This window comes from Sceloporus undulatus, chromosome 6, assembly GCF_019175285.1.
Source record: "Sceloporus undulatus isolate JIND9_A2432 ecotype Alabama chromosome 6, SceUnd_v1.1, whole genome shotgun sequence".
In the NCBI taxonomy this organism is placed as follows: Eukaryota; Metazoa; Chordata; class Lepidosauria; order Squamata; family Phrynosomatidae; genus Sceloporus; species Sceloporus undulatus.
In genome coordinates, this window is record NC_056527.1 from 122630992 (window position 1) to 122655198 (window position 24207).

Consider the following 24207-nt stretch of genomic DNA (forward strand, 5'->3'; position numbering starts at 1 on the left):
TCTCCTCCTTCCCCATCTCCTCCTTCCTTCCCTTCCTCTTCCTCTTCCTCTTCCTCCTCGGGGGCGATCATGGCTCAGGCGGCCAAGCAGCTGAAGAAGATCAAGGACATCGAGGCGCAGGCCTTGCAGGAGCAGAAGGAGAAGGAAGAGTCCAACCGAAAGAGGAGGAACCGCTCCCGGGACCGCAAGAAAAAGGTGCGCAGATCAGGGAAGGCAGGCAAGGAAAGAAGGAAGGATGGAGATGGAGGGAAGGCAAGGCCTGGACCAGGGGTCCCTCCTGGGCTGGCTCTTGGGTTCCTCCTCCTTTGCGCTTGGCTTGGCATGGTCGGGATCCAGAGGGAGGTGCAAAGGGGCCAGAGGAGGCTTCAGGTGCTTTGGAGATGGTCCTTCTGGGGAGAGAAGCCTCCAAGGGCTCTGGAGATGGACTTCTTGGGGAGGGACCTCTCCAGCTGCCCTGGACGATGGTGGTTTTCCTGGGGAGAGACCTCTCCAAGGGCTCTAGAGATGATGGTCTTTCTGGGGAGATGGTCATCCTTGGAATAGACCTCCTCAAGTGCTGGGAAGATGGGCTTCCTAAGTGAAGCCTCAAAATACTCTGGCAAGGATGGTCTTTCTGGAGAGAGAAGTCTCCAAGTGCTCTGGGGATGGCCTTTCTTTGTGTTTGGACACTAGCCCCAAATGGCTTGTTTTCAGTAATAAAGAAAGACGCATCTCTCAAACCCTTGGGACCTCTCCCCCAACCTTCTCCCCCTCTGACTTCCATTGCCTGCTCTTCAGAAAGAACATCTTCTGAACTCTTGGAGACTTCTCTTTCCCACCCCATCTTCTGTTGGGGGCTCCTCAGCATTTGTCACCAAGGCCACCTTCCCTGGGAGACTCCTGTGCCTTAGGAGCCTCTGAAGATGGGGAGCTGGATGCTGGCGCTTGAGGTCACTTCAGGTAGGACACCAGCCGAGAGACTGTGGGTGTCTTTGGACACTCCTTGGGTCACTTGCGGTCCCTACATTAGGACTGGTTTGGGTCCAATGGCTGGAAGTAATCCAGGTTTGGAAACCAGGAGCCTCTTCCCAGTGAAAGAAGGCCCTGTGCTGCTGTTGCCGCTCTCCCTGTATCTTTCATTTTGGGGCTCTGCATCCTTCTGTTGGAAACCAGTCAGAGGATGGGAGCTTGGAGGAGGACACCTGCTGAAAACACTTCAAGACATGGCCCTTGGACACAGGAGAAGCCTTGGGGCAGTGGTCCAGAGAGTCCAACCATCCTAGCTTTTCCTTCCTTCCTTTGCTATCAGTCCTTCAGCTCCCAAACACACTGTAGAAATAATCCAGTTTGAAACCACTTTAACGACTCTGGCTCAATGCTCGGCCATTCTGGGAACTGTAGTTTTGTGAGACATTGAGCCTTTTCTGTTGGGGAGCACTAGTGCTACAATAAACTACAATTCCCAGGATTCCTTAGCACTGAGCCAGGGCAGTTAAAGCAGTCTCAAACTATTTTTCCAGTGTGTTGGACCTCAGTTGATTCTGGCCAAGAGCTTTGAGAACAGACTTTTTGAATTGGCTGGGAGGACTATAACTCGCCATAACCCTCCCTCCAGCCAGGGATATATAGCCATGGACATGAGCCAAAGCTGGCATGACCTCCAGATGCAGCTTGGCCAAAGTGTCCCCCAGATGTGTCAGGTTGCAGCCCCCAATTGCTCCCAGCTGTTAGTCCTTTTCTAGAGGAGGGGAAATGGCTGGAGATGAGAGACCCAGCATGGCAGTAGTGGATGGGTTTTGGACTAGGACTCTGGAGACCAGGGTTCGATTCCTGGCTTGGTCATGAAACCCAATGGGAGACCTTGTGCAAGTCACACTCTCTCAGCCTCAGGGGAGGGCAATGGCAAACCTCCTCTGAAGAAATCCTGCCAAGAAAACCCCAGGATAGGCTTGCCTTTGGGTCACCATAAGTCGGGAACGGATTGAAGGCACACAACTCCAACAACCAGAGACAGCTTTCTCCAAGAGACAGCTTTTGCTGGCATTCTGCTTTGTGTGCTGGGCTCTTATTTCAGAGGAAAATAGGGGCGAATTGCCTCTTGGATATCTTTTGCCTATGAGAAAGCCCCTATGATATCCATGGGGTGCTAAAAGTCAACCAGGATTTGGGGGTACACACAAGACCCAAGGCATGGGCCATGCATGGGCCCATCTGTTGTTGTGTGCCTTCAAGGTGTTCCCAACTTATGGCAACCCTAAGACAACCCTGTCCTGGTTTTTCTTGGCAAGGTGTGTTCAGAGGGGGTTTGCCATGGCCTTTGACTGGGACGTTTTCCTTTCCATGGAAGGAGAGCTCAGTCCCCAGCATCTCTAGTTTGGAAAACAAAGGCACCATGTATTGTTCCCTCCTTAGTATCTTCAAAGACTTGACTTGTAACAAAACCCTTTTGTGACCTTTATCAGGTGTAAGGCATCTTGATCAGACTTTCATTCCTTGCAGCTGTGTGTGGAGCTGGAGCTATACATTGTTGTGTGTGTTTGAGAGAGAGAAATGAAGTGCAAAATATGAAAAAGAGTTGTTCTTGTTCATTTCCACAGGGCTTCTCCATGGAATACGCCCCATATCCATGCGCGCATGAGGTTGTGTGACTTGTTGCATGACCCCCCAGTTGTTGTTTTTGCTCGGCCCTTGCAATGTGTAAGCATTTGTGTTAGGCAGAACTCTTCTTTCAGGATGGAAGATAGGAGGGGAATGCCTGATTTTTGGAGAAAGGATTTTGAAGTCATGAACGTTGTTAGTCTTATGTCAACTTATTTTTCTCTCTTCCTTTGATGATCCAGATGGAGGAAGAGTTCAGTGCTTTTGTGGAAGTTTGCATGTGGCACTTTATAGACTATTGTAAAGGGATTATTTGAAACCACTGATTTTTTTGGTGAATGGACCAACCTGGTTTTGCCCTTTCAGAGGAAGCTGTTTGAGATGGAAATATGCCAGAGATACAGTACTTTAAAGATCCTTGGTGAAGCAGGGGTTTGGTTGTAGTCTATGAAAATGACACCTGTGTTGAAGCTGCATCGCATGCACTGAGTTGCATGGTCACCTGCGATGAGTCAGAAGCGCAACTTGGTGAATAAGCATTTCCCAAAGCATTCCCACGGAATTTAGCTGCTTCTCTCCATTTGCCACAAATGGCTTGCAGAGGTGTGTGTAGTCAGGCATGCAAGTAAATGGATTAAATGCTAGTATCCTCTGAGAAGATCTCTGCAGCTACACGATTTAATCTTTGCTTGGAACATAACATCCACGATAGGAGTGAGGTCCAAAACACGTTGCGGAAATAATCCAGTTTGGGATTGCTTTAACTGCCTTGGCTCAGTGCTAGGGAATCCTGGGAATTGTAGTTTATTGTGGCACCAGAGTTCTTTCTGACAGAGGTGGCTCAATGTGTCACAGAACAACAATTTCCAGACTCCATTGAGCCAGGGCAGTGAAAGTGGTCTCAAACTGGATTATTTCTGCAGTGGGTTTTGGACCTCAGTCTCTGGACCCCACAGCAGCATTCTGCAACCTGGCATCTTCCAGATGTGCTGAACTATACCTCCCATCATCCTAAATAGCATGCTGTCATGGATGATGGGAATTATAGTCCAGCATGTTTGGAAGATGCCAACTAGAGGAAGGTTGCTCCGGAGGGACTGTGTTCGTCATGCTTTATTCTGATTTATGCTTGACATTTGATCTCTGCAGCCTCAAGTGGCACTTTGGGAGAAAGGATCATAGAATTGGAAGGGACTGCTATAGTCTTTGCCATCCAGGAATAACACAGTGGTCCATCAGAGAGTGAACTTCCATCACCAAACAGAGGCTGTTCGGACACAAGCAAATGGTTTTATATTGTGAAAGATCAAATATATATAGCAGGTAATTCAAAAAGAAGGGTGCAAAAGTCAAAGCTGTCCTTATTCGGTTTTGCACCGCTCTTTTTAAACAACCCGGCATTGTGTGCCTCAACCTCTCTAGAGGCCAAAATCCATTTTCCTCATTCCTCTGCCGCAGTGTTTTATGAAACCATCTCTTGTAATCAAACGCAGCGTAACACGTTAAAATTGGATCGATGAATGGCGGCAAACTGTAGGTACCCTGGAATCTACCTTTGAATCTCATCGTGGTTTGCAGGAGATCAGCAAGCTTCCCGACTCCCAGTGGTTTTAAAAAAACAACAGCATCAAAATGTTAGGGTTTTTCTTTCCATGGTCCTAAATTAGGCTGCTGGAATAAAGAGGCTTGTGTGCGCATGGGGCAGAGCACTGGAGGATATGTGCATGAACGCTGCAGTTCAAGTGCTGGAAATGCGTTGCTCAGCCCAACATGGACTAACCTTATTTTTTGCAATTCTCTGCTCAGCATCTTGTGCTGCTGCTTTTTGCACTTGGATCCATTTGGTGGGTTTGGAGGTTCTAGTGGAGTACCACAAAATTGATCCTGAAAACCTAAAGTCTACTCTCCCGAATGGCAAAGGGTCCATCTCTGGCGCAGCTGAGGGTCTTTCTGAATTCCTGGACCTGGGTCAAAAACACATTGCAGAAATAATCCAGTTTGAGACCGTTTTAACTCTCCTGGCTCAGTGCTTGGGAATCCTGGGAATCGTAGTTTATTGTGGCACCAGGGCTCTCCGACAGAAAAGGCTAGATATCTCACAAAACTACAGTTCCCAGAATTGCTCAGCATTGAGCCAGGACAGTTCAAGCGGTCTCAAACTGGATTATTTCTGCAGTGTATTTGCACTGTTCACACACACACACACACACACACATACACACATACGTGCAAAAAGATGCTCTAGATAGTATACAGAGGCCTAGTTAATATGTTCAGAAGGCTAATTTTGGAGAGGAAGGCAATATACAGTGGCTATGGTTTTATTCATTTCCTAGCTTGTTTTCTGTGCTGGAACACCTGAGTCAGCTTTGGTTAGGTTTCAATACTAACATACGTAATGTAGGAGTGTGGATCTAAATTTATACTATCTCGTTGCCGTTTTTGGTATTCAGGGCCTAGGTAACCTTCTGGTTTCATTATGCTGGCATAAACCTGAAGTTCTGTTAGAAGTTTAATACCAAATATAATATGAATATCTACTGCAAAAGGGGTATGCATCCAGGTTTCCGCACATGCCTTTGTAGCACAAACATACCTGGGCAAGTCTTGCCATTTACTCAAGTAGCCCTAATGTTCTCTCTTCATTATCTTGCTGTTCTTCCTATGAAGGGTGTGTGTTTACATTGCACAGTTATAACAGTTTGATGCCACTTTATTTGCTTTGGCTCTGTCATAGTTGTTGTTAAGGTCTGTTTAGAATACGCAAATCTCACAGTCCTATCCTGAGACTTGTAGTTTGGTGACCATTTGTAGCACTGTCCAGTTATACATGGCTCCATGCATGTTACTATTATTCACTTGCCTGGGCTTTAAAACATCGTTGGTAAATGTGTAGCAGGCCAGGAACTTTAATAAAAGTGGCAGCTTATGGGAGCTGCAAACTGGGCATCCCAGGTCTTGGATCAATCATAGCTGACCAACTTATTTCTTGGGTCTCTTTCCCCTTTCTTCATATGTGAGAAAGGAGATGTTGCTCCTTTGGCTGATGATATATAGGTAAAATCAATATATTTGAGGTCGCTGTTTTCTTTTTACTGCAGTTGTACAACTGGGACTTGTGTTTTTTGGGAGCAGTCATGAAAACAGCTGGCTTTTCTTTTTGCGTTGCATAAGCAGCCAATTGCCTTCTTGGTGAGGAGTGAGCAAATAATGGATGTCTATGAAAATCCCCAGCTCTTAATCCCCCCAAATGCTCAATTGTTGAATTAATGTTGCTCCAATTCATGTCCGGTCAGTTTCTGATAGGGATGTGCACCAGTCAGTGATGCGGAAAAGGAACAACGTAGTGAGTTTGGTCTCTGTCCCCACCAGACAGATGGGTTTTGGAGTCCTTTTTAACATCAAGGCATAAGAGGGTTCATTTGTCTTAGCAATCTTGATGGATACTTTTTGCTTTGGCTTTGCAGCTGGAGGCTGGGGACAGACTTGTTGTTGTTGTTGTGTGCCTTCACGTCATTCCCAATTTATGGCGACCCTAAGATGATCCTATCATAGGGTTTTCTTTGCAAGTTTCTTCAAGAGGGGTTGGCCATTTGCCATCCTCTGAGGCTGAGAGAGTGTGACTTGCCAAAGGTCACCTAATGGGTTTAATGGCTGAGCAGGGATTTGAACCCTAGTCTACAGAGCTATAGTCCAGTGCTCAAACCAGACATTCAAACAACACCACACTGGCTAGAACAGACTTGAGAGAGGGCCAAAACACGCTGCAGAAGTAATCCAGTGCTAGGGAATCCTGGGAATTGTAGTTTATTGTGGCACCAGAGCTCTGTGACAGACGTGGCTCAATGTTTCACAGAACTACAGCTCCCAGACTCCCCTAGCATTGAGGCAGGGCAGTTAAAGTGAACTGGATAAGGATGAGAGAGGAGTATCTTTGCTTCTGTCTGTAGGCTCCAAGGGCAGGCAGTCTGCTTTTTTCAGGGGGATCAGTGCTGATTTAAAGGCGTCTGGTATTATATTACAGAGGCATCACAATTCTTGTGATGGTTCTTGCCTCCTCAAGGAGATGGGATCTTGTGCTGGAATTTGCTGAAATTTGCTGCTCTTTGGCTGAGATGCAGACAGCTGAGCAAAATTAGGTTTGTATGTAGAAACAAGCCAGCATGGTATAGTGGTTTCAGTGCAGGACTAGGATTTTGGAGATCAGGGTCTGATTCCCTGCTCGGCCATGGAAGTCAACTGGGTGACTTCGGCCAAGTCACACACTCCAAAAAGACTCTGTAATGCATGATGAAATGACTTGAAAACACACAACTATCACAACAAAGTGGAACACAGGCAATCACTTCCCAGGCAAAGAACACTTTGGTAATGAGACTAGATCTTTTCCTTCTCCCTTCAGACATTACAAATTATGAACGTGGGTATTTGTGGTCAGATGGACCAGCCTTGACTGCACAGAGGAGTAAAGAATGTGAAGGCGAAGATGTATTATTATCTATCTATCTGTCTGTCTGTTTGTTTGTTTTATTTTTATCCCACCTTTCTCCCAAGTTGGGACCCAAGTATGTATGTGTGTGTGTGTACACACACACGTTAAAACAACACTTAAAAAATAATCCAATTAAAACAGCAATTTCTTTTTAGAAAAACACATTATACAAAATGTAGTCTCTTTCAGAGCATCAAGCCATGATCCAAAGTTTTTTGTGGGTTTTTCGGGCTATGTGGCCATATTCTAGAAGAGTTTCTTCTTGGAATAAACTCTTCTAGAACATGGCCACAATAGCCCGACAAACCCACAAAAAACTATGGATGCCGGCCATGATAGCTTTCGACTTCACCATGATCCAAAGCTGTAAAAGCAGCACAGTGATGGATTGCCAGTGACAGTGAACATTCCCATGTCATTCTGGTGCTGAATCAACTTTGGATTTTACTCTTTAGTAAGGTATTGAACTTACTGTGGATTCAGACTATAGTTTGGAGACCAAAATATGGGTTGGATTCATGGCCCCATTGACATAGAAGAGTCCAGCCACCACTGGAATGGTATCCAAAAGTTGCCACAAATCTAGAGTTCTCCCCAAAATAGCTCCTAAAGAGGCCAAAGGCTTTTTCAGAGAATGGGCTGCAACCCATCTGGAGGCAGCGTGTGAGGTTCCCACCCCTGTTTGTAGGAATTAAACCCATGCCATGGGTTCTTGCAAGTCTCAGCAGCTATCTCAATGAGGCCCATTTACAGTTCTTGGCACTGTTGATAAAGCATTGTGATCTGGGAGCTTTATTCAAATGATGAGCAGCTGGAGATGTCCAGTGATGGTAAAATGAGACGACATGCCCACCTTCTCGGAGGGCATCCTGAAGGTGAGGCAGACCTTGGAGACCCATGGTTTTCCTGGAATAGAATGCATTCTTCCAAGCAGATTTGAACCCAGAGGTATTTCTGGAAAAGGTTATTTTAGGTAGATTCCCAGGAAAGTGGAATAAGCCAAGATCAGTCTTTGGCAGTGGGTTCTCCTTGGCAAAGAGATGTGGTCAGTTGCAATGAACTGCATTCTGATCTTTCTCCACTATCTCCTTTTCAAAGAGTTGGTGTGGTCTTGGTTAGTACCCAAATCTGAATGCTGCCAGGGTCCCATGCCCAAGGGATGGAGAGATGCCAGGCACCTGGAGTGACAGGAAGAACTGGGAGACGGATGAGAGTTTAAGACGGTCAGACCTAAACCCATCATCCTATTTTCCGCTATGGGCAACAAATACCCATGGAAACATCACAGGCAAGACATGAAGGCAAACTGCACCCTCTTTCTCATGTTTTCTAGCAACTGGTAGGCAGAGAGGCATGCCACTTCTGATACAGGAGGTCATATACAGCCATCACGACTCTGTGCGAGTCTGTCTTATCTCTTTCGAAAAGGACCATTGCTCAGTGATAAAAGTCTGTGTGCTGAGCTTGATAATAGTACTTCTTTTGGATTACAAATTTTCCTATTGTGAACTCCCCCAGTGTGTCTCCTCCAGAATAAAACATGTCCAGCCCTGGACTAAGACTTTCATGCAAAGAGGAGCCTAGTGCTTGTCTTTGTAGCTTTGTCTCCATCTCTTGTCTGTCTATGCTATGTGTGTGTATACATACAAGTGTTCTATACAAATACCAAGATGGATCACAATGCACAAAGATGAAAGGGGAGATGGGTGCAAGCCTGAGCAGAGCTTGGAAAAGTTACTTTTTTTGGTTACCACAGCTCCCAGAAACCCCTGACTTTCTGGGAACAACATTTGCAAGCTTTGCTTTGTTTGTATGTTGTATGAAGAAGGTCCTGTGTTCTGTTCCCAGTGTCTCCAATGTAAAACCAAGCTAGCTATTGGATAGCTGTTGCTGGGAAGGAACTCCTTCTGCCAGGCAGTGCTCCATAGGCTACAGTGGTGAAAGTCAACAGCTTAAGTTCAATGGGAATTTGGCAGCCCTTCTCAACCTGGCATCCTGCAGAGGTGCTGGACTACAACTCCAGTTGGCAGCAATGGCCAGTTAACCAACAGGCTGGAGATGTTGGGAGTTGTAGTCCACTGTATGCAGAGGGCTGTAGCATTTGACACACTATGGCTATTGCATTGTCTACTAGTGCTACTTTATGAGCACAAATTTCCCAGTATTTCTCATGCCTCCTCCTTTGATATACTTTCAGAGGCACTGCCCATAGTCCATTGAGTTAAGTGCGGTGCTGCATTTTTCTTTTCTCTAGCCTCCCTCCAGACCGTCCACCTTGACAGCAGCTGGGGCAGGCACCTGGCTGCTGTGGTCATCTGGGCTGGGAGCCCATCGTCCATGCGCTTATAGGCAGGCATCTGGTGTGCAAGGCGATCTGAGGGATTTGAGAGAAAGGTAGCAAAAGCCATTAAGGCGGCAGACAGCAGTTCCCAAGAGTCAGGGAAAATGCGGGAGAAACAGAATTTCCAGACGAATCAGCAACATTTTCATGCTCCCTGGCCAGTGCCTCCATTTGTATTTTGCAGCTGAGTAATTTGCATGACGAGTTTGCTCTGCCCATGCACTGCCATTAAAAAGCAAGGTTGTCTTTTCTTTTTTGGTCAAGCTTTGAAGTTAAGTTGGTGTGATATTTGTACTCTTTGTTTAAAGAAGTGTAGCCAAAGAAAAACCCCAAAACAGACAGTCTGTGCCCATGCAATTCTTGCCCTCTTGATGCATGCCTCTGGGTATGCATTGTGTACATGGGATGAGTAGGTCCATGCCCTGCCCCAGATTTTGCCACACCACCTTCTTCACCATTGCATGGAAGGTGTGTATATATACAATAAAGCACCTAAAAAAATTGGCATCCTATTTATTTATTCAATTTGTACCCTTCCTTTCTCCCAGTATGGGACTCAAGGCATAGGTTAAAGCAAAGCACACATAAAATGTGGTGCCGGAGAAGAGTGCTGAGGATACCATGGATGACCAAAAAGACAAACAAGTGAGTCCTGGAACATATCAAGCCCAAACTCCTTCTAGAAGCCAAGATGACTCAACTGAGACTGTTGTAGTTTGGGCATATCACAAGGAGACATGACTCCCTAGATAAGGCAATGATGCTTGGCAAGGTAGAAGGCAGGAGGAAAAGAGGACTTGGATTCCTCTGGCTCCATAGTGTCAGCACCGACTGACAGTTGTTCTCTGGTCTTGTTGTGTGTGGAGTCTTTCCCAGCCCTGTGACCTGAACCCAGGACTCAGTTGAAACAGGTTTCCCTGTTTTCCCTGATACTGATGTTAAAAGGTACAGATTAATACCATTTAGACATGAGAGACTGTGCATCTGTTTTTATTGGCTGGAAATGAGCTCACTAAAAAAAGAAAAGAAGAAAAAGGAACTGAAAAGTGGTTGGCTAAATGCTTAATTTGGCATTCAAACAGATGCAGGAAAACCCATTCTTAAGCAATGCTGCTATTTATACATGGCGCTCTTAATTTGCTGAGTGTTTTAGAGTCACAGGGTTCTCTCTCTTCTCTTCCTTGCCGTTTCGGACTCTGACATGTAAACTCACGAAGGTACACTTCCCAGGGTCACGTCCGCACAGAAAATGATGGCAGATGACTTAGGGAAGTCTAAAGGCCCATGGGCAGAATGCCACAGGCCAACCAAAGGTATCTCACCCATGGTTCAGACCCATTTCTGCTCTTGGACTGGCGCAGCAATGGGCAGGTGTTCATGCTGCTGCTGCATACCCTGTTATCTGCCATCACCATTTCTTGGGAAGGCACTCATATGGCCCAACGTCACAGGCCACAACTGGGACCTTCCAAGGGAATGTGATGCTGGCAGCAGGTAAGGGAGTGCACAGGCATGAAGTCTTCTGGAGTTTCTAAGGAACCCTACTGCAAACAGCTGATTAAAAAAGACTGGCACAATGGCATTTTGAGCTGGGGCTGGTCTGGAACTACTGGGTTGCAAATGGAGTGCAACCACCTTTTCCTTCCCCTTGAAGCTTAGAGGAGCTGGGTTTTCATGGACTGAATTGTCTATCCCTTTCTCCACTGATAAACAACAGCAGCAGGAGTCTCTTCTGGGGCTTGACCAGTGATGGGAAGATCGATGATGGAGAGAAAGGGCAAGTATATAGCCCTCTGAGCCCTGTCCTAAATGGGACTTACGTGCGTCTAAGTTGTACTTGTTGCTGTGTGCCTTCAAGTCAATTCTGACTTATGGTGACCCTAAATTGAACCTATGATGGGTTTTTCAGAGGCTGAGAAGGTGTGACTCACCCATGGTCACCCAGCGAGTTTCCATGGCTGAGGTGGGAATCGATATGCGCATAAATCCCCAACAGGGATATAAGTTTGAGTGTGCTGGGGGAGTATACAGATGCATGCTAAGCAGCAAGGATGGGCCTGTTAGATTATTTTATTTGCCTAGGTTTGCATATCTGATAGAACATACTTTTGTGGCCAGGGAGAACTGGTCTGAACACAGGATCCATGCGCAAATGGCCAAAGTTGTGGTGGCACTGAGAATCATAGAAGCCAACTTGGTTGTATTTTGGTTCACAGATGATGCTCAGATGGAGCCATTGATGTATTTACTGGCGTGTCATTAATAGTCATCCAACATTTGTGAGTTGGATGCCACAGATGCAACATCAGCAAAACATAGAACTTTTATTTTTAAATCACAGATTATGTGTAAGTTTATAATAGCCGGAGGAGACCCTTATTTTGCATCTGGTCCTAAAAATACAATGGCTTCCATTTCTTGACACTTTTGCTGATGCCAAAAGATGTGATCTGAATGCAGATATTAAAGCCTCCACTTCTCCCTAATCCTGAATGGATGTCATGGAAATAAATTCAGCTGGAATCAGTATGATTTACTTTCAAGTAAGGCTGCGGGGTTGAACTGGAAGGTTAATCGCAAAAACCTTGGTTGATTTATCTGCAAGGGTCATTTTTAACCGACGGAGCTGGAAGGTTGTGACACACGCTCAGAGGCTACTTTGATTCTGGTGTGTCATTGTAATAAAATAAAAATGGAATAAGAGAGAAAATAGTGTTTTAAGTGGCTTTCCCTTCAAAGCATGAATACAACGACTGCTACAAGCTCAGAGTTTATTGTACCACTTACTGCAGACATGTTGCTGCAAAAGCCTTTCTCCAGCCATCCTTCACCGTCCTCCAAATGCTTATGGCTGCTAAAAAACTTCATGCTGGACAGATGAGGAGGTGGCTAGGCAGACTTTAAAAGACTGTAAAAAGGACATTCACAATGCATTTCTTTTTAAAAAGGGGGGAGGAGCAGTATAACTTGCAAAGATTGCCATGGTCAGAATCAGAGTTTGGAAAAGCTACTTTTTTGGACTGCAACTTTCACAATCCCCCCGACAACATGGGATCTGTAATACAGAAAAAGAGGCAGCTTTTCCAAGCGTTAGGGCAGACTGTTAGGCATTTGTCATGATGGATTTATCTGACACATTGCAGGACAAGGCAGCTTTTGAGAGATCTGTCCATGGTCCTGAGCTTGCAGAAAAGGGGGGTTATAGCTTGACAACAAGTCTACTCTTTCTCAAGAACATATATCCAAGCATACACACACACACACACACAGGATATTATCTTGGCTTTCCATATATAATATTTTTTATACATACATGCATATACCAAAATACACTGGAGCCAGCAACTATACCGCAACTCACACAGTGCATTAAAAAAAATCTGAGTGCATGCATAAAATTTAACTTGAACCTGTGGATAAATCAAATATTTTTTACCAATGAATCCATTAAAAAATCCTTAAATCAGTTGGCAGTCCCTGTTCTTATTCTGAGTGATTGCATTAAGTCCAGAGACAACTTCTTTGCTTGTGTTGAAACTTAACACTCTGGAGCTCCATGGGAAGGCAGCCAAGGATCCCTTAGAGACTGTGAACAGTGATGGAGCAGAGCAGGGCTTTATGGGATTATATCCCAAAGACTGTTTAATTAGGCATTCCTTGTCACCAACTCTTGGGATCCTCTGCTTCCTTCAGTGCAAAATTCAGAGTATCTGGAGGAAAAACGGAGTATTTCAGGAGTGATGCATTCTTATGAGCAGACGCTGTTGTAAACTAAAGGATTTGGGGATTGCTCAAAATCTTGGGGTTCATCACTGTAGAAATAATGCTGCTCAAAGCCCCTTTAACAGCCATTATTCTATTTATTGATATCCCTCCTTCCTCCTGGCATAGGGATACAAAGTGGCTATGCCATGCCATGATGGCTCTATCCTACAGAATCCCGGGATTTGTAGTTTTGTGTGGCACCAGCACTCTTTGGCAGTGAAGACTAAAGATTGTAAAGTTACAAATCCCAGGATACCATAGGATGGAGCGTTGTTGTTGTTGTTTGCCTCCAAGTCATTTTTGACATATGTTGACCCTAAGGCAACCCTATCATAGGGTTTTCATGGCAGGTTTCTTCTACAGCATTTAAAAGTGGTGTAAAACTGCATTATTTCTACAGTGTAGATGCAACCTGAGTTCAAAGTACAAAGGTAGTTGGCACTGAATTAATTCAGTGGAGGGATGAGGAAAGGGCAGAGGGTTGGAGTCTTACCATTCCCAGTAGTAGTAGTAGTAGTAGAGTGCCTTCAAGTCATTTCCAACTCATGGCGACCCTATCCTGGGGTTTTCTCGGCAAGGTTTGTTCAGTGGAGTTTTGCCATTGCCTTCCTCTGAGGCTGAGAGAGTGTGACTTGCCCTAAATCTCCCAGTGGGTTTCTATGGCTCAGTGGGGAACCAAACCCTGGTTTCTAGAGTCATAGTCCACTGCTCAAACCACTATGCCATGCTGGCTCTCCCAGATCCAAAACACACTGCAGAAATAATCCAGTTTGAGACCACTTGAACTGCCCTGGTTCAAGCTAGGGAATTCTGAGAACTGTAGTTTTGTGCGACACTGAGCCTTCTCTGCCAGAGAGCTCTCATGCTATAGCAAACTACAATTCCCAGGATTCCCTAGCACTGAGCCGGGGCAGTTGAGGCCATCTCAAACTCTGTGTTTTGGAGCCCAGTTATCTCAGGCAAAAGCAAACTGCTGCAGCCTTTCCTAGTGTTTTCTTCCTCAATATGCAGCAGTAGTAGCCGGACAATAAATCCTATTGATTTCACCCCCTTTGGACAATGCAGAGACCACTTTGGGGTCCTCCATGCAGGCCTCCCCAACCCTGCTCCTGCTTTCAGGGCTGTGCAAGGCTTGACGGAAGCGAAATGTCTTGAAACTGACTCATTCACCTTCTTCTCTCAGGCTCTCTGGCAGCCGGAGCCCATCGCTACCTGAATAATTTAACAGCCCTGCAAAGCAGCAATGCAGCCCAACCCGTCCCATCCGGCATCCCTGCAAAAAGCCTTAATAAATGTCACCTCTGTCTCCTCCATCCCAAACCGTTCCTTATAACAGAGGGACTCTCAGATGGAGCAAGAGGTGTGTGTTTTTCTAGACTGCAGCTGCATTGTATTATTTATTGGCAGTGGTGCCTGCAATCGTAATGTTCAGGGTGCCATGCGTATGCAGGAAGAGGGCCTGTTGATGGTTTATATATATGTGGGACTTGCATGCCAGGAATTTCCATGTATTTCATGCTGGCACATGCTGTATTCCCTGCATGAAAGCTCTGCTGGAAGTATCAAGAGAAACTGTAGGCAGATGATTACATAGCCGTCCCTTTCTCTTCCAGAGAAGGCACATCTTCCATTGATATCTATGGCGGTTGGGATGCGGATGCATTGGATAATTCTTTGAAAAGGAGGAAAAATAATTGCTTCTTTCTTTATCATGTCTCCATAGAACTGAATGGCAGTGGCACAGAGCTTGGGGTCCAAAACACATTGTAGAAATAATCCAGTGAGACCATTTTAACTGCCATGGGAATCCTGGGAACTGTAGTTTATTGTGGCACCGGAGCTCTCTGACAGAGAAAGCTTAATGTCTTATCCATCTTGAATCCAATTTTGGAGAAAGGCGGGATATGAATCCTGGAAGTAAGTAAATAAATTGCAAAGCGACAGTTCCTAGAATTGCCGAGCATTGAACCAGAGCAGTTTAAGCACTCTGAAGATGGATGAATTCTGCAGTGTGTTTTGGACCTGGGGAAAGTATTTATTTGCACTGTAGTTCCCAGAATCCCCTAGCTGGCCTGTTTGACATCCCTTTGCTTCTGGCGCTGGAGTGAAATGTCACCCCAGAAGGATGATAGGATCTATGACTTCTCCATAGTTTTGAAAGGGTTTTGCACTAAGATGTTCATGAGCGTTCAAGCATGCACAGACTTTTGGGAGGGTGCTGTTTTTGGTAGCCAAGCCAAGAAGTCTGGTTGCCAGTCTCATCCTTGCCCTTCTTATGCTATTTTGGCCAGGGAACACCCCACGGGCGACTGCCAAACCCAAATGCTTTCCCATGTTTCATCCTAGTAGCATGTCTGCAATACTGTCTGTCCTACCTTAAAGGGGCGTTGGAAGAAAGATTACTGGCAAATGAATGTGGAGCCCACAGTAGAAACTGAGTATTTAATATGTCACATTGATGACACTCTGTTCCTATTGAGGCTTCTCCGCCTCCCTCACCAGCAAATTTATTTAGATTTAATCAGTTAATGGATCGACTTCAAACAAATCTCTGACTTGAGGATGGCTTGCGTCTTGAGGGCTTCTTCTGCAAAGTCCAGGGAGACCCAGAGAAGGGCTAAGCTTGAGTCATCTTCATGGAGTGCTAAAATTAGACGCTGCTTTTGAATTCTGCTAATATGCTTTAATTGCCAAAGTATGTCACCAATCTTTGGGAACGCTGTGCGCTCTGCTTGTAGTTCAGGGCTTGGAAAAGTTATTTGTTTTGGACTGCTATTCCCAGAATCCCCCACCCTTTGGCTGAAATGGTGGCTGAGTCTGTTATTGCAGGATTGCTTCTTGGACTATGGCTTCTTTTTTGCTTTGATGCAGAAGCACAGCATCAAACAGTCGTTCCCAAACTTTGGCTTCCCACTTGTTTTGGATTTCAACTCCCAGAAGCCCTGTTCAGCTTGGCCAGCAGTCAGGAATGCTGGGAACTGAAGTCCAAAACATCTGGAGGACCAAAGTCTGGGAAACACTGTGATCATCTCTGACTGACAGGAGCTCATTCAAGTTTTTGGTTCAGTGACTAAGATGCTTTGAGGTTGCTGAGGAATGAACCTATCATTTTCTGCATGCTGCATAGATGCTTTTGCATGTTACACAGTGGCTTGGCAGTTCTGGGAGTTGTAGAGGAGCCAAACCTTACAGGGTTGAAACCTCCCAAATTTTTTGGGTTAGCAGGAACTACGCTATCCTCTGCCCCACCTCCCCAGACTCCTTTTTCCTTTGGGAGTTTAATGGAAATCCCCATAACAGTAAATATACTATGAAGGATCTTGGTTATCATCCAAAATACTTTGGTCTTGAGTGAGCAAGGGCCACTAGTTATACAAAAGACCTGTTCCTGGCGGACAACGAACGCTGCTTGAAAATGCTTTTTGATATCTAGATCAACCCAGCCTCCTGTATTTTTTTACTCCTTTGGGGTATATTTCTATAGAGACTAAGGAATATTCTAGGCTGAGCCCTGCAGACAGCTTTTCAACAGGTGCGATCTAGTTGTGATTATTTGAGTGGCAAGTTGTTTTCTTCCGTATCTGAGGAAGTGGATTGATGCCTACAACAGCTTGTGCTAAAATATAAAAGTTTAAAAGATGCTGCTAGATTTCTCTCCCCTCCTTTTCTCCCCTTTTTATGTTGCATAAATAGGTTATAGATCCTCCGACTCTAATGTCCTGTTTTGGTGGCTTGCAAGAAGTTTTTAAAAATGGGTGGAAAAAATGATGAGTGGCCAAAATGCTGTAGCAAGAGCCATAAATATCCACGGGGAGAGTAAAAATAAAGAACGGGGCCGTTTCAGATGCATGCGTGTGTTAAACCAGGGAAACTGGGAACACTGCAGCCTTGGGTTTTTATTAGGGAGCTGGAAAACAGTGTAGGGATGGAGCCAAAGAAGAGAATAAATATGTGGGGTAGATAAGGCAGGAGAGGAAGATAGTGCAAGCTGGAGTAAGGAAGCACTTTAAAGGCATTGCAAGTGAGCTTTTGTAGATTTGTGCAGGCTGCGTGTGTGAGTATTTGTATGTCAGTTGTGTTGTGCGTACTTGGGCTTGCATCCAGGTAATGGCATGGGCTCCTGTTCAAGGAGCTGAGCACTGCAGTGAAAAGTGGCGCAAGTGGAGGCTGGGCACGCATTTGGTGCAGCAGGAGCAACAACGAAATCTCTCTTGTAGTATCACTCCATGTGTTTGTTGGCAGTCATTGTGACCTGGGCCTGCCTCCTCCTTATCTGCTACAACAAGGGCCAGCAGCTGCAAGGTAAAACCATAGCCGTGCCTCCAGATGTACAGGAGGAAGGCAGAGTGAGCTGCATGGTTGGCATCTGTTTGCCCAGATCTCTTCTTTGTTCCAGCAAGCAGATTCCTTTGCTCTCCCCCCCCCCCCCCCCCCCAGAACCAGACAGGATGGGAAGCAATGAGTGAGAGCATAAACACAAGCTAGAGAGAAAGGAGCCACTACACTACAGGGTTGGTATAAGGACACAGGGAGGTGAATTAAGGACTGGGCTTTCTTTCCTGCCTTTGCATTTTCCTCTAAGGCTGGGCTATAGGCCACCCAGCCTTCCCTCTTGCGACGCACCCTCAACAACTGCAGTCTTCACCAGACAAGACTCTGGGAGGCCAGTGCTGTGAATGAAGTGCTGCAATGCCTTTTTGTGTGTGTCTGTGAGTCTGCGTGCGCACGCTTCCCAGGATGTGCTGTGGAAATGGCTCTGGGCAGCAAAGACATGCTTTGTCTGTTGAGGGCTTTCAACTCCACCTTCATCATCTTGGGCTCTGAGAGTTGAAGCCAGCGTGAAAGATACCACAGATTCAAAGCAATGGCTGTGTTGGCTAAGGGGTCCTGGGAGTTGTAGTCCTCCAAATTAACTTCTCTAGGCTGTGAGGAAGATTTATTCCTGGGCAGCAGAGAGTCTTAGGATCATTCGTTTTTTGTGTTTTTGGATGGCTATGTGGCCATGTTCTAGAAGAGTTAATTCCTGATGTTTTGCCAGCATCTGTGTTTTGCAGATGAAAACCAGAACACTTGTGGTTAAGCAACATCAGAATGTGGTCAAGATGGCAAAAGGTATTAATGAAGAAGCACATTAATTGGTGAGATTGCAGCAGTTTGATTTTGCCTGAGTTTACTGGGAAAACTGACAAGCTTCCACCGCCAACTTTTTCCTCCGAGTTAAATGAGTGCAAACTACTTTTGTGCTTTGAACTTAGTTTGCAGCAATTGAAGTAGCCCAGGATGGAGGGGAAAAGTGGGAGGAGGAAGGAGAAACCGGGACCTTATAAAGGCAGCTGAAAAAGTGGGATGACAGAGGATTAATTGGGGCTGTTTCCTGCCAGATCAGGACAACTGGAGGATATGGAATGATTTACTAGATAAGGCTTTGTTCTGATCCAGCTCGGCTCTTTTCATGTTCCTCCAATAGTCATGTCTATTTGCAAATCAATGGGTATCTGAGGCTCCAGTGTGCCAAAAAGGAACTAAACCCAGCGGCATTGACTCAAGTCTTTGTTGTTTTCAGGGGGAATTAACGAATTTAGCTGGACTGGGGCCAGTGTTTCTCTGGGACGGAGATAGTGGAGGAACACATGGTTTTCCAAGTGTTGTCAGATTGCCACTCCTATCATCCCCAACCATTGGCTGTGCTGGCTGGGGCTGATATACCATAAAACATCATCATAGCAACAACTAAATCGGGTGTCCTTTCTTGATACCCAGACTCTACATAGAAGAGTTGACCCACATGCATAGTTTGGAGGAAATTGTGTATACTATACATACATTAAGAAAATGTGCAGGGAAATAATGTAATGTGCCAATATTTAAAAAAAAAAGCACACTGCAAAAATTGGGATGAAACCAAATTTTGGGAAAACGATAAATTGGGAGACAGCAAAATGAATGGGTTTGTGCATTCTGAACTCTGTCCCGTGACAGCTGCAAAGGCGCTCTGAAGGATGTTTTTGGTGACTTTCCTTTTTGCTGATATTGGACAACCCTGAAGGGCGTCATGCAGGCTCAAAATGTTCCCAAATCCCTCAGTGGTTGCTGGGGACAGCCAGCCTAGTTTGGACCTAACCTGGAGAATATGGCTGGGGGAAATGTAGATCTGAATGCTAATATTGACTGATGTTCTGTTTGGTTGCAATGGCCACAGTTGCAGTTTTGGAGCTTAGGAAGAGTCTGGCTGCTTCCAACGTCCCTCCGTCAAATCTTGCTTGCTAAGACCAGAGCTTGGAGAAGTTATTTTTGGACTACAACTCCCAGGATCCCTCAGTCAGTGTAGGACCCTGGAAGCTGCAGCCTTAAAACAACAATAATTTCTCCAAGCTCTGTAGCTGATAGCTTCCATGTCAGCTGGGCATGTTTCCTTTAATAACAACTTTAAAAGAGCTTTCTAGGGTTATAGGGTTCCCAATCCTCACCCCACTTGGGCAGCTCCTTTTAAAGTAACTTGACCTCAAAGTCCAATAACATCCAAATTACATCCTAAATCCCTAACAATAACATCCAGACTCCACAAAACAGTGATACCTTTAACCAGGCAACCAAAATGCATGAATCATTGTGGATTTTGGTTGTTACTGTACTTTGCTATATGGCCAACACAGCTGCCCCTGAATACATTAAGCATGGCATAGTGGTTTGAGTCTTGGACAATGACTCTGGAGGCCAATTTCCAGCACAGCCATGAAACCCATCAGGTCACACTGTCTCATCCTCAGAGGAAGGCAATGGCAAACCTCCTCTGATCAAATCTTGTCAATAAAACCCCCATGATAGGCTTGCCTTAGGGTCACCATAATTTGGAAACAATTTGAGGGCACACAACATTTGCGCCTCTATAATATCTTGAGGCTATATGTATAAGGTGTATATGCAACACGTGAATGCTATGTTTAGACTTTACTCTCGTCTCCAAGATATCTCATTATATATATATGTATATGAAGATATTTAAAAATCTGGGGGGGATCCCAAATAGTATTAGGGCCAGTTGGACCCATCCTTACCGTCCTTGGACCCATCCTTATTCCATGGCTGCTTCTCGGCTGAGGAAATTGCTTCTAAGGGAGGCAAGGTTGCCTTCCTCCTTCCCTTTTTCCCCTTCTGCCAGTTGGCAAAGACCTTTTTACTCAGCCAGGCTTCTTGGCAAACAACTGGCTGCAGAGACAGGGATAGTTGGGTGCTATATTTTATAAAATGACCTGTTTTTTTAAAAATTGTGTCATAAATTGATTTTAGTTGTGCCCATAATTCTGTCCTAATCTCTGATCTTGTTTTGTGCTTTAACTCTGCATTTTACTCATTATTACTGTGCGCTACCAGGAGCTTGGGAAGAAGATCAGATATAAATCCAATCCAAACTATAAGGAAGGGGAGGAAGGAAGGGAACGCAGCCAGCCAAATTAATTTTGCTTCCCCAGAGCAAAGACAGGATTGAGCCTCCTTTCCATGGCAAACACAGAAAGCGATGGGACTGGAAGGTGAGACAACACTGAGAATGAGATATTTGGCAATGGAATGGGATTCTCCTTTACAGTTCAAGGGAGATAGGTCAGGTTGTGTGTCACACACAACTCTGTCCCTTGCTGACAGAGGGAACAACCAAAGAGTCCTGGGACACATTCACACAACATGATGATTCTTCATAGTCCAGTCCTGTGGAATCCTAGGATTTGCAGTGTTGTTGTTGTTGTTGTTGTTGTTGTTGTTGTGTGCCATCAAGTCATTTCTGATTTATGGTGACCATAAGATACACAGTCGGCCCTCCTTATCCATGGATTTTTTATCCACAGCTTGAAGCATCCACGGCTTGAAACTACTTTTAAATAGATATAAATTCCAACAGGCAAACCTTGATTTTGCCATTTTATATAAGGATGTCATTTTTCTCTGCCATTGTATCTAATGGGACTTGATCATCCACGGATTTTGCTATCCACGGTGGGACCTGGAACCAAACCTCAGTGGATACCGAGGGCCCACTGCAACACATTATCTCACTTAAGATGTTGCTGCCCTGCTGTAGCATTTCCATTGCGCTGCCTCATTCTGCCTTTCTGGAGTGGGACATTTTGTCCCTGGGGCTGTTTTGGGCAAGAGAAGAGACAGTCAAGGAGGGACTCTTGTTCCCCTCTGATGTGGGCCATCCTCTTTGCTCCAGAGCTCTTTCCAAAATGGTTTCCTCTCTGACTCCAGGATGGAGGTTCTGGCTGGCAGAGAAGAGGCTGCTGCTGCTGCTGCTGCTGCTGTGCAAACTGGCTAATCCTTTGGGCACAAGACTGAGCTTGCTTGCTTGCTTGCTTGCTTGCTTGCTTGCAGTCAGGGGAAAGCGAGGCTGGCTTGGTGACAGTGTCTGTTTCACGAAGAGCCCTAGGGAGCCGGAGGGTTGAAATAGCTTACATGAAACAGCTCCTTTGATGGGGGACGCGGTTCAGCAGATCTTTTAGTATTATTATATTTCCCCCCATTCCCTTCCCTTCCTTTTCCTTGACTGCCTGAAGGTGCCCTTGTTGTCTGTTAGCTCTCCAGAGTTCTTGAGCTGAGATCAAACAGCCTCTCCTTGCTGGCATTAAGCGGATTGCTTTGGTCCTCCTTTGCTCTCCGCTGTTGGTCCTCCTTTTTGATTCATGGAAAGGGTGGCAGAGACCGAAGGTGGTGTGACAGCTGAACGTCAGGCTTTCTGCAGGTTGGCACAAGGCAGATGCATCCCCTTCCATGTAAAGGTCTGGGAGTGGCGGACAGGCCCAATATATTTTGCTGCCTGAGGATCAAAAGGATTTAATAAGACGGCAACTCTTGAGACCTATTCCACATACAATTGCCGGTAACTGACTACGTTGGATTTTAAACATGTTGCAAGCAAGACAATCCAGAAAGAGCTGTTCTCTGGGACACTCTATTGAAAATGAATGCCATTGCAGTGTGCAAAGGAGCAACCAGAGACAGACACCTACTGTAAATATTCATGTATAAGTCTAGAAATGTTAGTCAAAAGATTCACCCAAAAAAACTGGGTCGACATATCCATGGGTCACTGTAAGTACTGTACTTTAACTCTTATCCAAAGAATCCTGGGATTTGCAGTTTGGTGAGGCGCAAGAGCTCTCCAGCAGAGCTCTCCTTAAATTGCAAATCCCAGGGGTCCATAGTTCTGGCTAGGAACAGGGCAGCTTCCTATGTTCTCGTGTCTCCAAGTCTGCCTGTGTCTCCTGCAAAGGCTTTCTTACACATTTCCTTTGTTCGTGTCCTAAATCCTGTTAGATCCCCAAACTGCGGCTGTTACAGGCTTTGGTGCTTTCCATAGTGTGTTGCTCGCTGTGGATATGTGATTGTATTCTTTTCGATTCTTCCCTCCCCTTCCATAAATGATGGATTTATATTCTGCATCAAAGAAACCCAAATCTCTCTCCACTCCCGCTTTCCCTGCTTGAGCCAAGAGGCTCTTTGTGTGTGTTTTAGAGTAGCTTTGGCAGCCTTTTAAACAGATTTTGGTGGTGGCCACATTTCATTGTGAGCATTGCTGCTTCATGCAGCCAGACCAGTGGGTTGTTTATATCAGCTTCCCTCCATCCCAAACCCCTCCATATCTCTTGAATCCACTTCCCTAGGTCCGAGGGAGAGGTCTATTCTTACTAAGGTTGCAAGTAGTGTGTTGTGTGTGTCAGACAAGTGCATTCACACCGTTGCTTGCAAATGTTCAAGAACCACAACCTTTCAAAAAGGCTCAGCACTGCAGGCCTGCACCTGTCTAGATGATGTGGGCCTTCTGTCTCCCTGTCCATGCAATCCAATGGGCCAGAAACCTCCAAAGAGAGGCTAGTTTCTCTGCTGCAGTCATTATAGCAACAGTGACAGCTTCTGAGATGACAGCAGGCACAGCTTTTGGCTGCTGGCTGGGCTGTTTCCCTATTGCGGCTGCAAAAGGCAGAGTGAGCCCTGGCTGAGCTTCGATCTGGTTTGCTCAGTAGATGCCATCTAGCGGGGAAATCAGTCCTTTGGGGATGCCAGTTAAAGCGGTGTCAAACTGCTTTATTTCTGCAGTGCGGAGACATCCTAACTCTCTGCCCAAGCTACAAATCCCAGGAAACCAGAGAATGGGGACAGGATGGTGAAAATGGTAGAAAACAGCTATAGTTGCCGGAGGAGATCCGACATATTGCCAGTCTTGACTGCTTCAAAAAGGCGGTCAAGACATATCTCTTCTGGCAGGCTTTCCCATATTAGCCTCTCAGTGGCCTCCCATCAAATTGCCCCTCAATAATAATAATAATAATAATAATAATAATAATAATAATAATAATGATTTATTTATAGCCCACCCAATCACAAGGAATCCGGGCAATAAAAATACAGAGAATACAATAAAATTGTCCTTGCTTAGTTTATAATTAAAATGTAATTTTGTTGTCGATGGGAAGGTTTATGGGTTATGATGTTTTGGTGTGTTTTATTATTGTTAGCCGCTTCTATCTGCTTGGAGAGGCGGGATATAAATATTATTATTATTATTATTATTATTATTATTATTATTATTTCTGCGTAACGTAGATATGCTCAATGTCTGTTCTATTGTGACTTTTCGGACTATGTGGCCATGTGGCCATGTTCTAGAAGAGTTTATTCCTGATGTTTCGCTGGCATCTGTGGCTGGCGAAACATCAGGAATAAACTCTTCTAGAACATGGCCATACAGCCACAAAAAACTATGGATGCCGGCCGTGAAAGCCTTTGACTTCACTTTGCAGGAGAGGTTGGTACCTTCTGCTATTCCACACTGAGGTTGCAGGAAAGCCCTGATCCGGCAGGTATTCGAAAGAGCATTTTTCAGATACAGAGAATAATACATTGACTTGCCATTTTAGAAAAGCAGCATGATATAGGGTTCTTCCAAGCCATGCATTTGTCTGTCACTCGCCTGCCTCATTCAAAGTGCTTTTTGCCGAGGTTGTCGCCTTCGGTTTGTAATCTTCCTGGGTTTTTAACT

The 24207-nt window shown here is 45.3% G+C and overlaps 1 protein-coding gene across 1 annotated transcript in view; it reads left to right on the forward strand.

The window, feature by feature from the left end:
• Positions 1–6: 6 nt before the first annotated feature.
• Positions 7–24207, forward strand: part of ANK1 (ankyrin 1) — a 110484-nt gene continuing 86283 nt past the window's right edge. Inside the window, 1 exon segment of the mRNA XM_042472067.1 lies at positions 7–195. Coding sequence (XP_042328001.1) covers positions 70–195 — 126 coding nt within the window. The 5' untranslated portion in view covers positions 7–69.